Genomic DNA, 18,952 nt, shown 5'->3' on the forward strand with positions numbered 1-18,952 from the left:
TCCCTCAGCTCCCCAGCTGGCTCTTTGGTTCTAACTTTCCTTATCAGTTTTCTACCACTTCACAACCTGATCTAAGCCCTTTATGAACTCCGCAGTCCGCTCACATCCAGGAGTTCAGGTCTGCAAGCATTTCTTGAGCACCTACTCAATCAACTGGAATGCTTTTGACTTTGAGTACCAGAAACACTGAATGATAGCAGTTTAAACACACATGGGTTGATTTCCCCCCCCATAGTAAAAAGTCTGGAGGAGGTGGCGTTGATTCACCAGTTTGGTGGTGTCAGGCCTGGCCTTTCTGTGCAGCTCTTCACTTCTCTCTCACAGTCTTCAGGTGGCTGCTCCACTCCAGCTATTCCAGCCCCATGGCGAGGTAGGAAGCAGGAGGAATTGTTACTTCCTGCAGAAAGCAAAAGCTTTCCCAGATGTCCTCAGTAGACTTTCACTTGGGCCTCTGAGCAGATCTGTGTTATGTGGCTACTACGAGCTGCAAAGGAGGCAGGTAAAGCCCCTATACTGTATCCCCTGTCTCTCTTGCGGAAATGGGCAAGACAAAAGGATGGGAAGAGCTGTTGAATCAACTGGCCATCAAGGCTGCCACACTACCAAGTGCCAAATATTTGCCAAGAGCTAGAAATATAGAAATGATTAAGATGTAGTGGCTCACGACTGTAATCCCAGTACTCTGGGAGGCTGAGGCAGGTGGATCGCCTGAGCTCAGAGTTGGAAACCAGCTTGAGCAAGAGCGAGACCCCATCTCTAAAAAATAGCTGGGCATTGTGACAGGTGCCTATAGTCTGAGCTACTTGAGGGGCTGAGGCAAAAGGATCACTACAGCCCAAGAGTTTGAGGTTGCTGTGAGCTATGATGCCATGGCACTCTATCAAGGGTGACAAAATGAGACTTTGTACTAAAAAAAAAGCTGTAGTCCATGCCCTTAAGGAGTTTGCCTTCTAATATGGAAACACAAGCACAAATGGAGTATTTGGTACAGTTTGGTAGAGACCAAGAGCCTTCCCTGACTTCCACAATCTGGGTCACATGCCCTCCTTGGTGATGGAACAATAACCCTATGCTTACATCCAACAAGACATCTAGCATACTGAATGTCACATCCTACCCTCTCTTCCCTCACACACGTTTGAATGTGATCAAACGGGTGACTTACCTTTAAATCTCTCTTGCCTGCTATATTAGTAGAGGCTCAGTAAATGTTCCTTACATAAATGAACGAATGAAATGTCATCCTAATTACTTTCTTGTACTGGGTTGAAACCTTGTCCCCTCATCGCATTTTTAACTAGGTACCTTCATATTTACATTCTAATAGCAAAATCCCTAACTTCTTGCCAGAAAACAACGCTGATACACCAGTCTCTCTTTTATATTTAAAAATATAAAATATTTCTTCTCATATTTAATAAAATAACTCTGTACTTACAGATTTACAGCCAGTGAAGTTATAATACAGCATCCAAAAGTACCCTGTACACTCAAGTCTCATAGTACTTGGAAAATGAATGCTTAATTAATTTTTCAGTCTGTCGGTTTTTATTTCAAGGCAATGTACAGTTAATCTGACTCATTTGAATGACAATGAATGAACAGTAGATCCTGTTATCAAAGTTACCAATTGTACAGACATAAATGATTTTTAAGGAAGTGATAATATTTTTTAAACATTTGAGTAACCGTTTTTGTTTTTTTGTTGTTGTTTTATTTTTTAAATTTCAGATTAATAGAAGGGTATACATGGGTAGGTTACATTGTTTGCATTTGTAAGGTAAAGTCTGAGTTGAAGTTGTTTCCTTCACCCAGGAAGCAATAATATTCTTTTAACTATTTTTAAAGTAATTAAAATGGTGGAAAGTGATTGCTAAGAACATTTTAATATTTTTTTTTGTTTAATAAATTTAATTTGCTTTTTATCAGGCAGTTCACAGAACCAGTACCCTCAAAGCTTGATTAGATACTGCGTCATTAAAATTTCCCAATACTGACCAAGATTCCAGTTCATCAGATACATTCTTATTGTTTTTTCCAAACAGGGGGGAAGGGAGTGACCATTTTTGACAGTGGTTAGCAGTGATGAGGCTGTTGTATGTAATTATCAATCCTTACTAGAATTTTAGTTCTTAAAATAAGAATTTGGTTTTCTTTTGTTTGTTTGTTTTTTTATTTTCTTCAGCTTTACTGAGGTATAATTGACAAATGAAATCTGCTAAGTAATTAGATCTTAAATATTCTCACTGAGCACACACAAAAGGTAACTATGTGAGGGTGATGAATCTGCTAATTAGCTTGTTGTGATAATCATTTCACAATGTGTGTATCAAAACATCACATTGTATTCTTTGAATATATACAGTGTTTAGAATACAATACACTATCATTTACTGTAGTCACCACGCTGTATACTAGGTCCCCAGAACTTGCTCATTTTTTTTTTTTTTTTAGACACAGAGTCTCACTTTATCACCCTTGGTAGAGTGCTATGACATCACAGCTCACAGCAACCTCCAACTCCTGGGTTTAGGCGATTCTCTCGCCTCAGCCTCCCCAGTAGCTGGGACTACAGGCACCTGCCACAACGCCTGGCTATTTTTTTTTTGTTGCAGTTTGGCCAGGGCTGGGTTTGAACCCGCCACCATTGGTATATGGGGCCAGCGCCCTGCTCACTGAGCCACAGGCGGCGCCCAGAACTTGCTCATCTTATAACTGCTGTACCCTTTGGCCAACATTTCCCCATCCCCTATTTCTCATCCCTTTTAGCCACCCTTCTACTATGAGTTTGACTTTTTTAGATTCCATATGTGAGATCACGCATATTCGTCTTTCTACGCCCGGCTTACTTCTTGCAGCATAATGTAATCTAGTTTTGCCCGCGTTGTCACAAATGGCAGGATTTCCTTCCTTTCTAAGGCAGAACAATATTTCATTGTGTGTATATGTGTGTACTACTCCTGTGAATACTGTGAATAAAGCTGCAGTGGACAGTGGAGCGTAGATATCTCCTTGAGATACTGATATTATTTCTTGTGTTCATATTCCCAGAGCTTAAATTGCTGGATCAAATGGTAGTTGTATTTTTAATTTTTTGAGAGACCTCCATACTATTTTCCATAATGGCAATACTAATTTACACTCCCACAAGCAATGCAAAAGGGTTGCCTTTTCTCTGGATCCTCACCAAGACTATCTTTTGACTCTTTGATAGCAGCCGTTTCAATAGTTGTGAAATGATATTGATCTTGATTTGCCTTTCCCTGATGATTAGTGATGTTGAACATCTTTTTCAAATACTTGTTGGCCATTCACATATCTTCTTTTGGGAAATCTGTATCTATTCTGGTACTTTGCACATTTTAAAAATCTGGTTATTTGGGTTTTTGCTATTGAATTAAGTTTCTTACATATTTTGGAAATTAAGCCCTTATCAGAAACATGGTTGGAAAATAATGTGTTCCATAATGTGGGTTGTCTTTTCACTTTGTTGACTGTTTCTTTGCTGCGCAGAAAGTTTTTAGCTTGATGTAGCCCCACTTGTTTGTTTTTGCTTTTGTTGCCTGTGCTTTTTGATGTCATAGCCAAAAACTCATTGCCACGACAAATGCTATAGAGCATTTTCCCCTTTTTTCTTCTAGTTTTACAGTTTCACATCTTACATGCAAATATTTCATTACTTTTGAGTTTTTTTTTTTTTTTTGGTAGAGTGTAATATATGGATCCAGTTTTTTTTTATATGTGAATATTCAATTTTTTCCAACACTATTTATTGAAGAGACTATCCTCTTCCCATTGTGTATTCTTGGTGCCTTTATGGAAGATAAATTGACTGTCTATGTGTGGGTTTATTTCTGGGCTCTCTATTCTCTTCCATTGTTCTAGTACCATATATTTTTTTATTACTATGGATTTGTAATGGGATTTGCAATCAGAAAGTGTGATGCCTCCAACTTTGTTGTTCTTGCTCAGAATTACTTTATTCAGGATTTTTTTGTGATTCCATATGAATTTTAGGATTGCTTTTCCTATTTCTGTGAAAAGTACCTTTGGAATTTTGATAGGGATTGTACTGAATCTATACGTTGCTTTAGGGAGTGTAGACATTTTGACAATATTCTTCTAACCCCCATGACTTGGGGTTCTAACTTGGTATTCTAACCCCAATGAGTGTTGTGGCACCACAGCTCACAGCAACCTCAAACTCTTGGGCATAAGCAATTCTCTTGCCTCAGCCCACCAACTAGCTGGGACTACAGGCGCCTGCCACAACGCCTGGCTATTGTTTTGTTGTTGCAATTGTTCTTGCTGTTTAGCTGGCCTGGGCTGGGTTCGAACCCGCCAGCCTCGATCTATGTGGCCAGTGCTGTCACCATTGTGCTACAGGCGCCAAGCCCAGAAAATTTTTGAAGAACCATCAAAGGCAGGTAAATACAACTGTACTGCACTACATCTTATACTAGTAATGTTTTCCTATTACTTCTCTCTTAATTATGCTATTGTGCTGTAAAAAGAAAATACTGAAGTTATTGTGTTAGTTATGGGTTTGGCATTTGGATGTTCCATTTCATTTTTAGAGCACTAGGCAAGACCCCTACCAACTAGGACTAATAATATCTTTTTTCCCTTTTATTAGTTGAAATCATTTTACAAGTCTCAAGATGCCTTGAACTCTAAGTTTACATGAAATAACTGACCTCTTAGAGACAGATGACAGAGAAGCAAGTGCTATAGTGATACAACCGCCTGAAAATGCTGCAGCACCTGCTTCTGATGAAGACTCAGGAGATGAAGATTGTGGAACAATAGCTAATCTGCCAGGCTCTTTGCTCTGTGCACCTGTTCGACTCCTTCAAGATGTCTGTGATGCTGACTCTGACGCCGATGCTCCCTCATACGCACCTGGAGATGACTCTCTTGATGATGAAGTTCCATCTACATCTACTGTGTAGCAACCTCCTCCACCCAAAAGAAAGAAAGTGATAAAAATTATTCAAAAATTAGAAAAAAGCTGATCTAATGGCACTGCCTGTGGCAGGTAGAGTTACAGAACCACCAAATGACTTCTTCCCTGAAATGAGAACTCCCAGAAATTCTTGAACTTTTTCTTGATGACAAGGTAGTTGAACTCATCATCACGTACTCCAATTTATATGCTGCAGGGAAAGGTATAAATCTTGGCTTGACTAGCTCTGAATACAAATGTTTTCTGGGAATTATTTTTTGAGTGATTCCAGTTCCTAGAAGGTGAATGTTCTGGGAACAAAGAACAGATGTGCATAGTGTACTCATTAGTGGTGTCACGGGACGTGATTGCTTTGAAACTATATTTTCTTTTTTTTGTAGAGACAGAGTCTCACTTTATGTCCCTTGGTAGAGTGCCGTGGCGTCACACAGCTCACAGCAACCTCCAACTCCTGGGCTTAGGTGATTCTCTTGCCTCAGCCTCCTGAGTAACTGGGACTACAGGTGCCTGCTACAATGCCCAGCTATTTTTTCGTTTCAGTTGGGCTGGGGCCAGGTTTGAACCTGCCACCCTCGGTATGTGGGGCCGGCGCCCTACCCACTGAGCCACAGGTGCCACCCAAAATTATATTTTCAATTTGCATGTTGCCGACAATGCAAATGTAGACCCAATGAGCAACTTTCCAAGTTGTGACCTCTTAAAAGCAAACTCAATAAGTGAGCTATGTTCCAAATGAAACATATTTCAGCTTTGGTGAATGCATGGTTTCTTAGTTTGGTCATCGAAGGTTCAAATAAGGCAAGGCGCTGTGGCTCACACCTGTAATCCTAGCACTCTGGGAGGCCAAGGCAGGTGGATTGCATAAGCTCTCAGGTTTGAGACCAGCCTGAGCCAGAGCAAGACCCCGTCTGTACTAAAAATTAAATTGAGGCAAGAGTATTGCTTGAGCCCAAGCAATACTGGAGGTTGCTGTGAGTTATGATGTCGCCATGACACTCTACCCAGGGCAATAGCTTGAGACTCTATCTGAAACAAACAAACCAAAAAAAAGTGCAAACAATATTACAAGAAAGCCCAGTTGTGGTGTGGTGCCACCCATCCGGACTACTAGTGAGGCAGTTACAGAGCCATACCCTAGACAATACCATTTTTTAGTGAATAACTTTTTCACCAATATTGTACTTCTTTTTTTTTTTTTAGATAGAGTCTCACTTTATCACCCTCAGTAGAGTGTCACAGCCTACGGCAACCTCAAACCCTTGGGCTCAAGCAATTCTCCTGCCAAGGAGAATCCCACCTGCTATAACACCTGGCCTCCCAAGTAGCTAGGACTACAGGCACCTGCCACAACACCTGGCTATTTTTAGAGATGGGGGTCTCCCTCTGGCTTAGGCTGGTCTCAAACCCATGAGCTCAGGCAATCCACCTGCCTCGGCCTCCCAAGTGCTGGAATAACAGGCATGAGCCACCAAACCTGGCCTCAGTATTGCAATTCCTTTTTTTTTTGGCAGTTTTTGGCCGGGGCTGGGTTTGAACCCACCACCTCTGGCATATGGGGCTGGTGCCCTACTCCTTTGAGCCACAGGCACTCCCCAAGTACTGCACTTCTTGATAAGCTCAGTTCAGTGGGACATCAGGCAACAGGTACAGTGAGAAAGGATCTCATTGACAAAGTTCCACTGGAATCAGCTGTAGCTCTGAAGAAAAAAGAACGAGCCACATTCGATTATCAAATTGATGACAAAGGCAATACTGTCTGCAGATGGAATGGTAACGGCATAGTCACTGTTGCTTCATCCCTGGTGTCTTGTCAATCATTATTCCCTGAAACTGAAAAAGAAGATCCAAGTTCAGCAGCCAAACATGATCAAAGTGTATAACCATTTCATGGGAGGCACAGGCAGAGCTGACGACAACATTGATAAGTATCCGCATCTAGGGTGGCGCCTGTGGCTCAATCGGTAGGGTGCCGGCCCCATATACCGAGGGTGGCGGGTTCAAACCTGGCCCCGGCTGAACTGCAACTAAAAAATAGCTGGGCGTTGTGGCGGGCGCCTGTAGTCCCTGCTACTTGGGAGGCTGAGACAGGAGAATCGCTTGGGCCCAGGAATTGGAGGTTGCTGTGAGCTGTGATGCCACGGCACTTTACCGAGGGCCATAAAGTGAGACTCTGTCTCTACAAAAAAAAAAAAAAAAGTATCCGCATCTATCCAAAGGAAGAAATGTTATTCAGGCCCTCTTTTGTTGTTTCAAATTGGCCTTACAAAATGCGTGGCAACTGCATAAAACGTACAATGGGAAGCCAGTGGATTTTCTGGAGTTTTGTCGACATGTGGTATGCCATTATCTGGAGACCCACGGTCACCCTCCAGAACCCAGTGGGAGAGGAAGACCTTCTCAGAAGTGTAACACTGACTCACGTCATGGTGGGGTGAAATAATGCCAGTCAAACAGGGAAAGCAAACATGGTGTGCTTATGAATGTCATAAGAACACCACTTTTCAATGTGAAAAATGTGATGTTGCCTTACATGTGAAGTATACTGGTAAATAGCACACTGAATAGCAGGTGTCACCATCTCCTGAGATTAAAAAAAAACCCCATGATTTCATACATTATGTATAATGTAGGCAGGGTCTTGCCTAGTGTTCCATTTTGGGGATGCCACACAACAATGGAATATAATAAAATTTTTTCTCTTCAAATTCTTGCTCCTCAAATTTTTTTAGGTAACATGTGAATTTCACATGAAAAACTAAAAAATTTCAACCTGTGGCATAAATGGATTAATGGGGCTTCAACTGTATACCAAGTACTGTTGTAAGAGCTATGTGTGCATTATTGCATTTAATCCTCGCAAAACCATATATTATTATGCTCATGTCCTCAACTTCTTATTTAGAAAACATTTTAATTTTATAGTAAAGTGTAGCGAGGCTCGGCGCCTGTGGCTCAGTGGTTAGGGCACCAGTCACATACATGGGGGCTGGAGGATTTGAAACCTGCCCAGGCCGGCTAAAAAAAACGACAACTACAGGGCGGCACCTGTGGCTCAAAGGAGTAGGGCACCAGCCCCATAGGTCGGAGGTGGCGGGTTCAAACCCAGCCCCCGCCAAAAACTGCAAAAAAAAAAAAAAAATCTGACAACTACAACAAAGAAATAGCTGGGCGCTGTGGCGGGCGCCTGTAGTCCCAGCTCCTTGGGAGGCTGAGGCAAGAGAATCGCTTAAGCCCAAGAGTTTGAGGTTGCTGTGAGCTGTGATGCTACAGCATTCTACTGAGGGCAACAAAGTGAGACTCAGTCTCAAAGAAAAAAAAAAAGAAACGAAATATATAACAAATCCCTATTTACTGATTCAACCAATATCGTCATATTCCTTCACTCCTGAATTTGTATGTGTGTCTCCTACAATCAGGGACATATTCCTACATAGCTATACCACAAGTATCCACTCAGGGAATTTAACATTGATTGAATAATATTTTCCTAATAATAAGCATTATAGTTATTTTAAAATCTTGGGTCTGGGTTACAATCAAGTTTCACACATTTCATTTCATTGTCAAGACTCTACAAAGATTCCCAGCCTTTTTTTTTTTTTATTGTTATTCTTTCATGACACTGACATGTTTGAAGAGACCAGGGCTGCCTGTGTTCAAAACGATCCATGGTTTGGATTTGATGTTAGCCTTATTTATGATAGAATCAGGTTAAATATCATTGGCAGAAATACATTGGTGTTTATCATATCTCAAGGCATAGGATGTCAACTTGTTCCATTATTGATGATGTTAAATATGAGCACTTTGTTTAGATGAGTTTATTTATTGTAATTAATAAGAAATTCCTTCTTTAACTTATCTGTGGGGGTGATCCTTTGAGATTGTGAATGTTTTATTTCTCAGTAATCTTTTACCCAATCATTTTTGCATTCACTGAGATTTTTTGCCTGAATTAGTTATTAACGCAGTAGTTACAAAGTGGTATGATAGTAATTTTATAGGTGAGGAATCTTAATTTTCTAAGAGGAAAGGGTTATATATATGGTAACTAGCATTTGAATCCACATATGTCTGATTCCAAGGCTCATGTTCTAACCAAGAAATACAGCACTATGAGAGAAAAGGATTTCTTAGGCAGGGCAGGGTGGCACATGCCTGTAATCCTAACACTGTGGGAGGCCAAGGCTGGAGGATCACTTGAGCTCAGGAGTTCAAGACTAGCCTGAGCAAGAGCAGGACCCTGTCTCTACTAAAAAAAAAAAAAAAAAAAATAGAAAAATTAGCTGGGGGTGATGGTGGGAACCTATAGTAGTCTCAGCTACTTGGGAGGCTGAGGCAGGAGGATCATTTGAGACCAGGAGTTTGAGGTTGCTGTGAGCTAGGCTAAGGCCATGCCTGGGTAAAAGAGCAAGACTCTGTCTCAAAAAAAGGAAAAAGATTTCCACTTGATTCTAGAGCATAAGTATGTGTGTTTTCCCCTTTTGGGGTTTCTTTTGAAACCCAGAAAGTGCCACCATTTAGAACTGAGATACAATTGTAAAAAGGGAGAGGAGGATGTAATTCAGGCATGCTGAATCTTTATACATATATATGAGATTGAACAATCTTTATATGTGTGTGTGTGTGTGTGTGTGTATGGTTGCCCAATTAAGTTCACAAACTCAGCCTAGTAAACATTCTACATACCTCATTGCTGAATATCACTACAGAAATCTTAGTAAGTTAAGTAACTCCACTTGGGAAGCTGTGCATGACACCTAGTCCACCCTTCAAAGCAATTTGGGAACTCTTTTTCTGAAACAGTCATCAGAGCTATTGTACAAAGTCTGACAATTAAGTTTGTGAACTTGTCCTAGAAAAAGCGCTACATACCTCATTACTGAATATCACTACTGTCACCAGATAGCCCAGGGGAGGACTTTGAAGGTGACCATAGTGATATTCAGCAATGAGGTAGGTAGCACTTTTTCTAGGATGTTCATGAACTTCATTGTCTGACCTCATACACACATACATAATATTTATTTATTCTTTTTTAAGCAGGATTTCTTTTGGAACTACATGCTTCTGAAGGACTCCAGTCTTGTCGTGTGGTTTAGGATTTCCTACAATAATCTGCTTCAGAAACTTCTCTCTTTGGCTTGCCTGTGGGCCTTGCCAACTAGATGAGCTTTCATTAATTTTCTGAAGTGTCTTGTTTCGCCTTAAAGAAATTTCAGAGTTGGCAATATGTTGGACAGAGAAAGAAGAGCTCCCTTTCAGATGAGTCAACACTATTTCTCTGCCTCTGGCATGTTCTCATAGGTGTGGTAACTGAGCTCTCAGGGGAGAGAAGACCAGCCTGTCCTGTGAGCTGAGAAACGCCATCAACACACAGTGAAATCTGTTACCTGGAGCCCAACTCATCTACTCCCTGGTGTAGCCACAATGGCCCTTGAAGAGCTCCGGAATCTTGTGGTTAAAAGGCTTTGAAGTCAGAGAGCTCTTCCAATCTCTGCTCAACCATTTACTAGCTGTGTGATTTTGAGCTAATTTCTAAACCTCTCTGAGCCACAGTTTCCTCCTTTGAAAGGTGGAAATAGTATAATAATATATCCACATGAAAGGTGGCTGTAAGATTTAAAGGAGATGATGTACCTAAATGGTCAGCCTAGAGCTGGGTTCAAATTAACCTTTCGAGACATGTTAGCTATTATTATTATCTGGCTCCTGCAAATTTCTCCCAACATATACACACTGTTCTGGCCACAGCAAACTTATTTGTAAGGACTCTTGTTTGCAAGAAACTGAACCTCAGTTCAAGGGTGTAAAATAGATTTTATTGGCTTGGGCAACAGGAAGGCCCAAGTAGGGGCTGGCCTCAGGGACTCAAGAGTTCAGAGCTCAGCTTCCTCTGGTCTTCACCTCATTCTCTCCCCTGGTACCAGATGACTTCCTTCATAGAGGGGAGGAGGGACCGTATGGCCAAAGACCATTTTAGGCCTCCCTTATCCCCAAAGGCTAAATAGATGCATATTACCTAAAATCATAAATGGATAAACTTTACAATTACCTGAAATTACCTGAAATTCTATCTCAGAAGAATCCTAAGTACTTGGCTATTTTGACCCAATTCTTTACCAAGTGCAGGGGAATAGAAGGGCCACTTCACATGCCCTCAGAGCTTCGGGGGCTGCAGTCCATATCCCCAGAAAATAAAAGGAACATTGTAGCAGGTTGTTCACAGTGAATCAGAGACTTGAATCAAATCTCTGTTGAAGAGTTTTCCTAGATCACTGCCAACAAATTCTCACAACACTCTGGTTCCTGCCACCCTGGGGGTGCTATGATACTCTGCCTTTCCTGACTGCTTCCTGCAGGCTGTCTCTCTCATGTTTCTAAAGGTTATTATTCTCAGTTTGCTGTTTGCAGTGTCCAGTCAAACGTCAAGTTCAAAAGTTCCTTTGAAGAACCATAATTAAGAAAAATCAACGTAATTTAAAAGTAAACTTTGAATTTTCGAGACAAATTGTTTTTTAATGGCAAATTAATTTTTTTTTTTTTTTTTAAGATAAAGGAAGTGAGCTTCCAGCTCATGGGGTGATTGACAAAATGTCGCAACAGGTGAATGACCATATAAATGTGACCACATTTAATTTTAGATTAAAATGAATTTTATCATTCAGATTGTTTTTTTTTTTGAGACAGGGTCTCTTACTCTGTTGCTCAGGCTAGATTGCAGTGGCATCATCATAGCCCACGGCAACCTCAAGCTCTTGGGCTCTGGAGATCTTCTTGCCTCACCCTCTCAATAACCGAGACTACAGGTATGTACTACCACATCTGGCTAATATTTTTTTTTTTGACAGAAGTAAGGTCTTGTTATGTTGCCTAGACTGCTCTTGAACTAACTCCTGGCCTCAAGTGAGCCTCTTGCCCTGACCTCCCAAAATGCTAGGATTATGGGCATGAGCCACCATATCTGGCCTCATTTAGAATTAGTTATGGCTAAATTTTATTTTTTTATAAACCTTCCCTGCCATGCTATGCTTCTCTCAATACTCACTGCTTCTCCTAATGAATATCAAAGGTATTGGAATAAGCATATAAGATACAATTATAGATAAGTTATAAACTGGAAAAACCAGGAAGCAGAGTCATGACAAGTATATTTTGAATACAAAGAATTTAGTAGCTTTCTCGATTTAAAAGCACAAATAAAATTCTCCAGAATATTGTGGAAAGATAGGATTTGAATTTGAAAAAATGATTCATGATGAGTCAGTCCTTTTTCTTGCCTCTTTGATCCTGGTATTACTCTGAAAACATTATTGAATCTTTATTTGATGATATAGCTCATTTTTTAACCACTGATGGCTATCCATTCTTGTGATGCTTTACTAAGCTCAATATTCTGCTGGCTTTCTTTTCCTTAAAATTCTGCCCTTGGTTTTCTTAATAATACAATGTATTTTTTTTAAGCTTGTACAAATATTATTCTGGGAAGGGGGCCTGTGGACTTTACCAGACTGCTAAGAGATTCATGACACAAAAAAGGTTAAGACTCTTGCCTCCTGCATACATTTGGAGATTCATACAAAGTTGGTTTGCCTTTCCCCCATCCCATTCCAATCCAAAGTCCCCTCAAAAATTCTGCATATTCCTGATGGCTTACATTCTTATTTCCAATGCCCTTGGAACTTTCTATCTCGGTTGCATCTCTCCCCTGCCCTGCACATCCCACATGGACACATGTCTGGGTCTAAAGGGAAAAGCAGTGTGAAGGTAGGTTAGGGGATAGAAGGTGGAGGGCATGGCAGAAGACTGGACATTCCAGCTTTGAAAAGTCCCTGGGGCCCATCTCCCATAGGGAAATAAGTTCTGGACCCTTTCTCCTCCCTTAAAAACATTTTTTTGTTGGGCTGCAACCAACCCCAGGGTTGCTGTTCATACTTCCTTTATCCAGGAAGCTTTATCCTTTTAGCTTTCTCCTTTTCTCACCCTGCCATCCCACCTAAGCACAAAAGACCCTGCTTTCCTAACAGACAGTTTTCTCTCTGAGGGAACTCTGCCACCAATTAAAGAACCGATTCTTTCCCCATCACTACATTTTTGCATAGTTCACATGAATTTGAGGGTAGGACAAGAAACTTGAATGATATGTTGGGCTCACTATGGGTGATGCGTATTCACTCTCCTTTCCCATGAGAATTTCCTTGGGAATGTTTCAAAAACAGGGTCTTAGGGCTTTAATGAAGTCAACAACTGAAGGAGGGGGGTTAAATGAATTTAAAATAATATCTAATCTCCTCTCCAAGCACTGTAACATCAGGCCCTTGGGACTTCTCCAGCCTCTTCCAGACAGTCTCTTCCTTGTCCCACTGTGTTCTAGCCACATTGAACTTCTTGCTATTCCTGGAATAGTCAGTTCTTTCTGGCCTCAGGGCCTTTGCATGTGCTGTTCCCTCTTGCATGTTCTTCCTTCCCATCAAATGCCACCTCCTCAGTGAGGCTTTTCCTGGTTTCTCTCCTGATACACCCCCTATCTCTTTTAATATTTACCCCAATACCCCCATTGTTTCCTTCAGAACAGTTACTACAACCTTGACTGGGCAAGGTGGCTCACACCTGTAATCCTAGCATTCTGGGAGGCCGAGGCAGGCGGATCACTTGAGCTCAGGAGTTTGAGATCTGCCTGAGCAAGAGTGAGACACCATCTCTACTAAAAATAGAAAAATTAGCTGAGGGTGGAGGCAGGCACCTATAGTTCCAGCTACTCAGGAGGCCGAGGTAGAGGGATAGCTTGAAGTCCCAGGTGTTTGAGACCAGCCTGAGGAAAGAGAAGCTCTTTCTCTACCAAAAATAGAACAAATTAGCAGGGTGTGGTGGTGCATGCCTGTGGTCCCAGCTACTCAGGAAGCTGAGGCAAGGATGATTGCTTGAGCCCAGGAATCTGAGGTTGCTGTGAGCTAGGCTTAGGTCATAGCACTGTAGCCTGGGGGAGAGAGAAACTTTGTTTCAACACCCCCCCCACACACACACACACAAAAGAGAATAAAAAAAATCAGTATTATAATCTTTAAAAACAAAATGAAACACTTAGTACAATCTAATAATTTTATTTGCTATGTTTTAGTATGTTTCCCCCAATGGTTCAAAAGCTCCAGGAGGATCAGAACCCGGGCTACTTTTTTCATTAGGAGCGTTTCAAAGATGTAGGGCAGTGTGGGACTTTGAGTAGAATCTCAAGGTGTAAATACCATCTGAATGAATGAATGGAGTGTAAAGTGTGCTCTTCTGGGGGATTCCCCAAACACAAAAGCGAGATAGCATGGGGTTGATATTTTGCATCAAGGAGACCTTCTTGTGTGACACTCCCTCTAGCTGGTAACATCTGCTCTGCTCACCACAAGACTGGCAGGGCTCTTTTTGGAGACTTTTAAAACCATGAAAACAAAAAAGTAGGTCTTAGAGACACTTAGTAAAGTTTTTCAGCCAGAGGAATCACCTTTGAGGAGGTGGGCTGTATTTGTTTTGTTTCCAAAAGTTTCGATTTGGAACAGTAAAGAAGGACGGCACCCTTCACAGATGTCAGTCCTTGAAAGAAGGCATAGCCCTTAACATTTGTCGATGATTTTTGAGTTGATTCTCTTTTAAACAAAATTTTATTGTTTAATCCACAGGTCACGGTTCTTATCCACGTGAACACACATGGCTCTGTTACGAAAAAGTAAGATTACAACTTTTGAAAATAATGATGGTAAAAACAGATATTTGGGAGGACTGTTTGATGCCAAAGCTTGGCTTCTTTTTTTTTTAACCTTCTTTGATTTTCCTGGATAGTTTTCCTGTGGGTAATTTTGAGCATCATCCTTTCAGGGTAATTCCCATGAAAGGTTGTTAAGTATTTTGGTTAGAAGTGGCCTTATCACCCATGAATGGATTAACAAACTGTGGTATATGTACACCATGGAATACTATGCAGCTATAAAAAAGACAGAGACTTCACATCTTTTATGTTTACCTGGATGGAGCTGGAACATATTCTTCTTAGTAAAGTATTTCAAGAATGGAGAAAAAAATATCCAGTGTATGAAATCAATATATCATCACCTACACATTCATATGAATGGTAAAACATAACTATAGTCCAGAAAGTAGAAGGGAGGAGGTGGGAGGAGGGAAGGTATTTGGGGGGACCTCACCTAATGTGCATGATGTAATGGTACATTTCAAAACTATTAAGAAAAGAGTATAGGGCGGCGCCTGTGGCTCAGTGAGTAGGGCGCCAGCCCTATATGCTGAGGGTGGCGGGTTCAAACCCAGCCCCGGCCAAACTGCAACAAAAAATAGCTGGGCGTTGTGGCGGGCACCTGTAGTCCCAGCTGCTTGGGAGGCTGAGGCAAGAGAATCGTGTAAGCCCAAGAGTTAGAGGTTGCTGTGAGCCGTGTGACACCACGGCACTCTACCCGAGGGCGGTACAGTGAGACTCTGTCTCTACAAAAAAAAAAAAAAAAAAGAAAAGAGTATAATTGTAATAGATGTGTTACTTAGTTCAACGTAAGCATTTCACATTGTATATCAAATCAGTACACTGAACACGATAAATGCATCAGTGTACACAATTATGATTTAATAAAAACAAACAAAAAAACTCAAAAAAAAGTGGCCTTATCATGAGAAGGCTGATATATTTCTATAAAACCTACAAATATAATTCATTTTCTCATTCTAAATAAATATTCATGTTCATGTCTAATTTAGCACTTGTAATTTTGTATTCTTATTTTTAAAAAGTCTAATTTAGCATTTGTAATTTTGTATTCTTATTTTTAAAAAGTCACTTCAGACTCGGCACCCGTAGCACAGTGGTTACAGCGCTGGCCACATACACCCAGGGAGGTGGGTTCGAACCTAGCCTGGGCCAGCTAAACAACAATGACAACTGCAACAAAAAAAAATAGTGGGGTGTTGTGGCCAGTGCCTGTAGTCCCAGCTATTTGGGAGGCTGAGGCAAGAGACTCGTTTGGGCCCAAGAGTTTGAGGTTGCTATGAGCTATGACGCCATAGCACTCTACCAAAGGGCAACATAGTGAGACTCCATCTCAAAATTAAAAAAAAAAAATTTTTAAAGTCACTTCAAATATTCAGACCCACCCAAACTTAGATTTCCTCCAATTTTAGATCCAGTAGTTTGTCAAATTGGGGAAAAACAGTAATCTGTCTGACAGTTACCCTCAGGGTAGAGTTGCCCGATTTAGCAAATAAAAACATAGGACAGTCAGTTACATTTAGACTTCAGATAAGTAATAAATAATTTTTTAGTATAGTATGTCTCAAATACTGCATGGAGACCTATGTCAGGGTAACAGCCACAGTGGAAAGGGCTCCCCAGATTGGGTGTGGCAGGTGAAAATTAATCATACCGTGGCCATGGCGTCCACTTATCAGGGCCCAGGACTGGTGGGTCTCCGGCCCTGGCTTATCTAGCTGTGTTCCAGATGCGGACTACTATGCTACCTTGCTCAGGGACGATTGCCCTTAGGTGTCTGAGAGCTGTTTGCTTTAGCTGAAGAGAGAGAAAGAGACAGTCTTTGAGAGAGTAAAGCAGTCTTCTTAGAAAGATAGATCTTAGTCTTTAGCAGAGCTTGGTAATCTTCAGCAGAGAGACGCTGTGCTGGCGTCCTGCAGACAAGGCAGGAGAGGAGACAGAGTCAGAATGAGCAGTTCATGACAGAAGGAGCTTGCTCCCGACTGCCTGCTCCTCCAGCCTAATATGGCTGATCTTGTGACTCTCAACACCACAGGTGTAGAGGCTGCCAATTCACCAATGTTCTCATCTTGAGAGCTCTCTCATGCTTGTTACGAGAGCTAAATGCCCTTTCACCAAGGTGTGCCATTGTTGAGCTACAGGTGTTACTTATAACTCTCACTCCTGCTAGCCACAGGCTATATGGGCTGCTACACCATATGCCATCTGTTAAGAAAAAAGGTCCAAGGCCACCACCCTCTGTGTGCAGTCACAGAAGGCAACTGCTCAGACCACCATCCTAAACCTTTCCCCATGATTTCAGGTTGTTAGGTTAAATGTTAACATGTTGCCATTTTTTTTTTTTTTTTTGTTGGGGATTCATTGAGGGTACAATAAGCCAGGTTACACTGATTGCAATTGTTAGGTAAAGTCCCTCTTGCAATCATGTCTTGCCCCTATAAAGTGTGACACACACCAAGGCCCCACCCCCCTCCCTCCATCCCTCTTTCTGTTTTTCTTTCTCCCCCCATAACCTTAATTGTCATTAATTGTCCTCATATCAAAATTGAGTACATAGGATTCATGCTTCTCCATTCTTGTGATGCTTTACTAAGAATAATGTCTTCCACTTCCATCCAGGTTAATACAAAGGATGTAAAGTCTCCATTTTTTTTTAATAGCTGAATAGTATTCCATGGTATACATACACCACAGCTTGTTAATCCATTCCTGGGTTGGTGGGCATTTAGGCTGTTTCCACATCTTGGCGATTGTAAATTGAGCTGCAATAAACAGTCTAGTACAAGTGTCCTTATGATAAAAGGATATTTTTCCTTCTGGGTAGATGCCCAGTAATGGGATTGCAGGATCAAATGGGAGGTCTAGCTTGAGTGCTTTGAGGTTTCTCCATACTTCCTTCCAGAAAGGTTGTACTAGTTTGCAGTCCCACCAGCAGTGTAAAAGTGTTCCCTTCTCTCCACATCCACGCCAGCATCTGCAGTTTTGAGATTTGGTGATGTGGGCCATTCTCATTGGGGTTAGATGATATCTCAGGGTTGTTTTGATTTGCATTTCTCTAATATATAGAGATGATGAACATTTTTTCATGTGTTTGTTAGCCATTCGTCTGTCATCTTTAGAGAAGGTTCTATTCATGTCTCTTGCCCATTGATATATGGGATTGTTGGCTTTTTTCATGTGGATTAATTTGAGTTCTCTATAGATCCTAGTTATCAAGCTTTTGTCTGATTGAAAATATGCAAATATCCTTTCCCATTGTGTAGGTTGTCTCTTTGCTTTGGTTATTGTCTCCTTAGCTGTACAGAAGCTTTTCAGTTTAATGAAGTCCCATTTGTTTATTTTTGTTGTTGTTGCAATTGCCATGGCAGTCTTCTGCATGAAGTCTTTCCCCAGGCCAATATCTTCCAGTGTTTTTCCTATGCTTTCTTTGAGGATTTTTATTGTTTCATGCCTTAAATTTAAGTACTTTATCCATTTTGAATCAATTTTTGTGAGTGGGGAAAGGTGTGGGTCCAGTTTCAGTTTTTTACATGTAGACATCCAGTTCTCCCAACACCATTTATGGAATAGGGAGTCTTTCCCCCAAGGTATGTTCTTGTTTGGTTTATCGAAGATTAGGTGGTTGTAAAATGGTAGTTTCATTTCTTGGTTTTCAATTCGATTCCAAGTGTCTATATCTCTATTTTTGTGCCAGTACCATGCTGTCTTGACCACTATGGCTTTGTAGTACAGACTAAAATCTGGTATGCTGATGCCCCCAGCTTTACATGTTGCCATTTTTATTTCAGTAAACCAGGTTTTGCTTTTCCTTCTGATTGTGACCCTCTGTGGGATCCTGTATAAGAAAGTTCATAAGAGGACTGTGATCAAGAATGAGACAGGTAAGCAGGCATGGAATCCATTGAGATTGGATAACTGGGAAGGTCTGAATGTCTTCCTTTAGGTCCTTTCAATAGCTGGGTTCAAGGACAAGAGAGCATTTGGGCAGCTGCAAGGACCTGCTGGTAGAATATGCACCCTAGGCCAAGTTCTCAGTTGTGCTTTAGGGTGCTTGGTGCTATTCTAGAACGATCGGTGCTATTCGAATTTTCTGATATGTAATAAGATTCACATGGAGGACTTGTTAAAACACAGTGTGGGGCTTGGTACAGTGGCTCATACCTGTAATCCCAGCCCTCTGGGAGGCCAAGGCAGGTGGATTACTTATGCTCAGGAGTTCAAGACCAGCCTGA

General features: G+C 41.2%; 1 protein-coding gene and 1 pseudogene across 5 annotated transcripts in view; both read left to right on the forward strand.

The window, feature by feature from the left end:
* GLT8D2 (glycosyltransferase 8 domain containing 2) overlaps positions 1-18,952 on the forward strand; it is a 50,056-nt gene that overhangs the window by 8,464 nt on the left and 22,640 nt on the right. For 3 of the 5 annotated variants that reach the window (XM_053583955.1, XM_053583960.1, XM_053583957.1), the window contains exons 2-4: positions 11,657-11,775; positions 14,632-14,678; positions 18,509-18,601. The exons of 1 other annotated variant lie outside the window; for it this stretch is intronic. In XM_053583955.1, coding sequence (XP_053439930.1) covers positions 14,660-14,678; positions 18,509-18,601 — 112 coding nt within the window. In that variant the 5' untranslated portion in view covers positions 11,657-11,775; positions 14,632-14,659. The remainder of the gene's footprint in view (positions 1-11,656; positions 11,776-14,631; positions 14,679-18,508; positions 18,602-18,952) is intronic. One more of the 5 variants, XM_053583956.1, reaches the window with a different exon arrangement.
* LOC128581312 (piggyBac transposable element-derived protein 3-like) lies at positions 4,662-7,646 on the forward strand (annotated as a pseudogene).

This window comes from Nycticebus coucang, chromosome 3 (assembly GCF_027406575.1).
Source record: "Nycticebus coucang isolate mNycCou1 chromosome 3, mNycCou1.pri, whole genome shotgun sequence".
Classification (NCBI taxonomy): domain Eukaryota; kingdom Metazoa; phylum Chordata; class Mammalia; order Primates; family Lorisidae; genus Nycticebus; species Nycticebus coucang.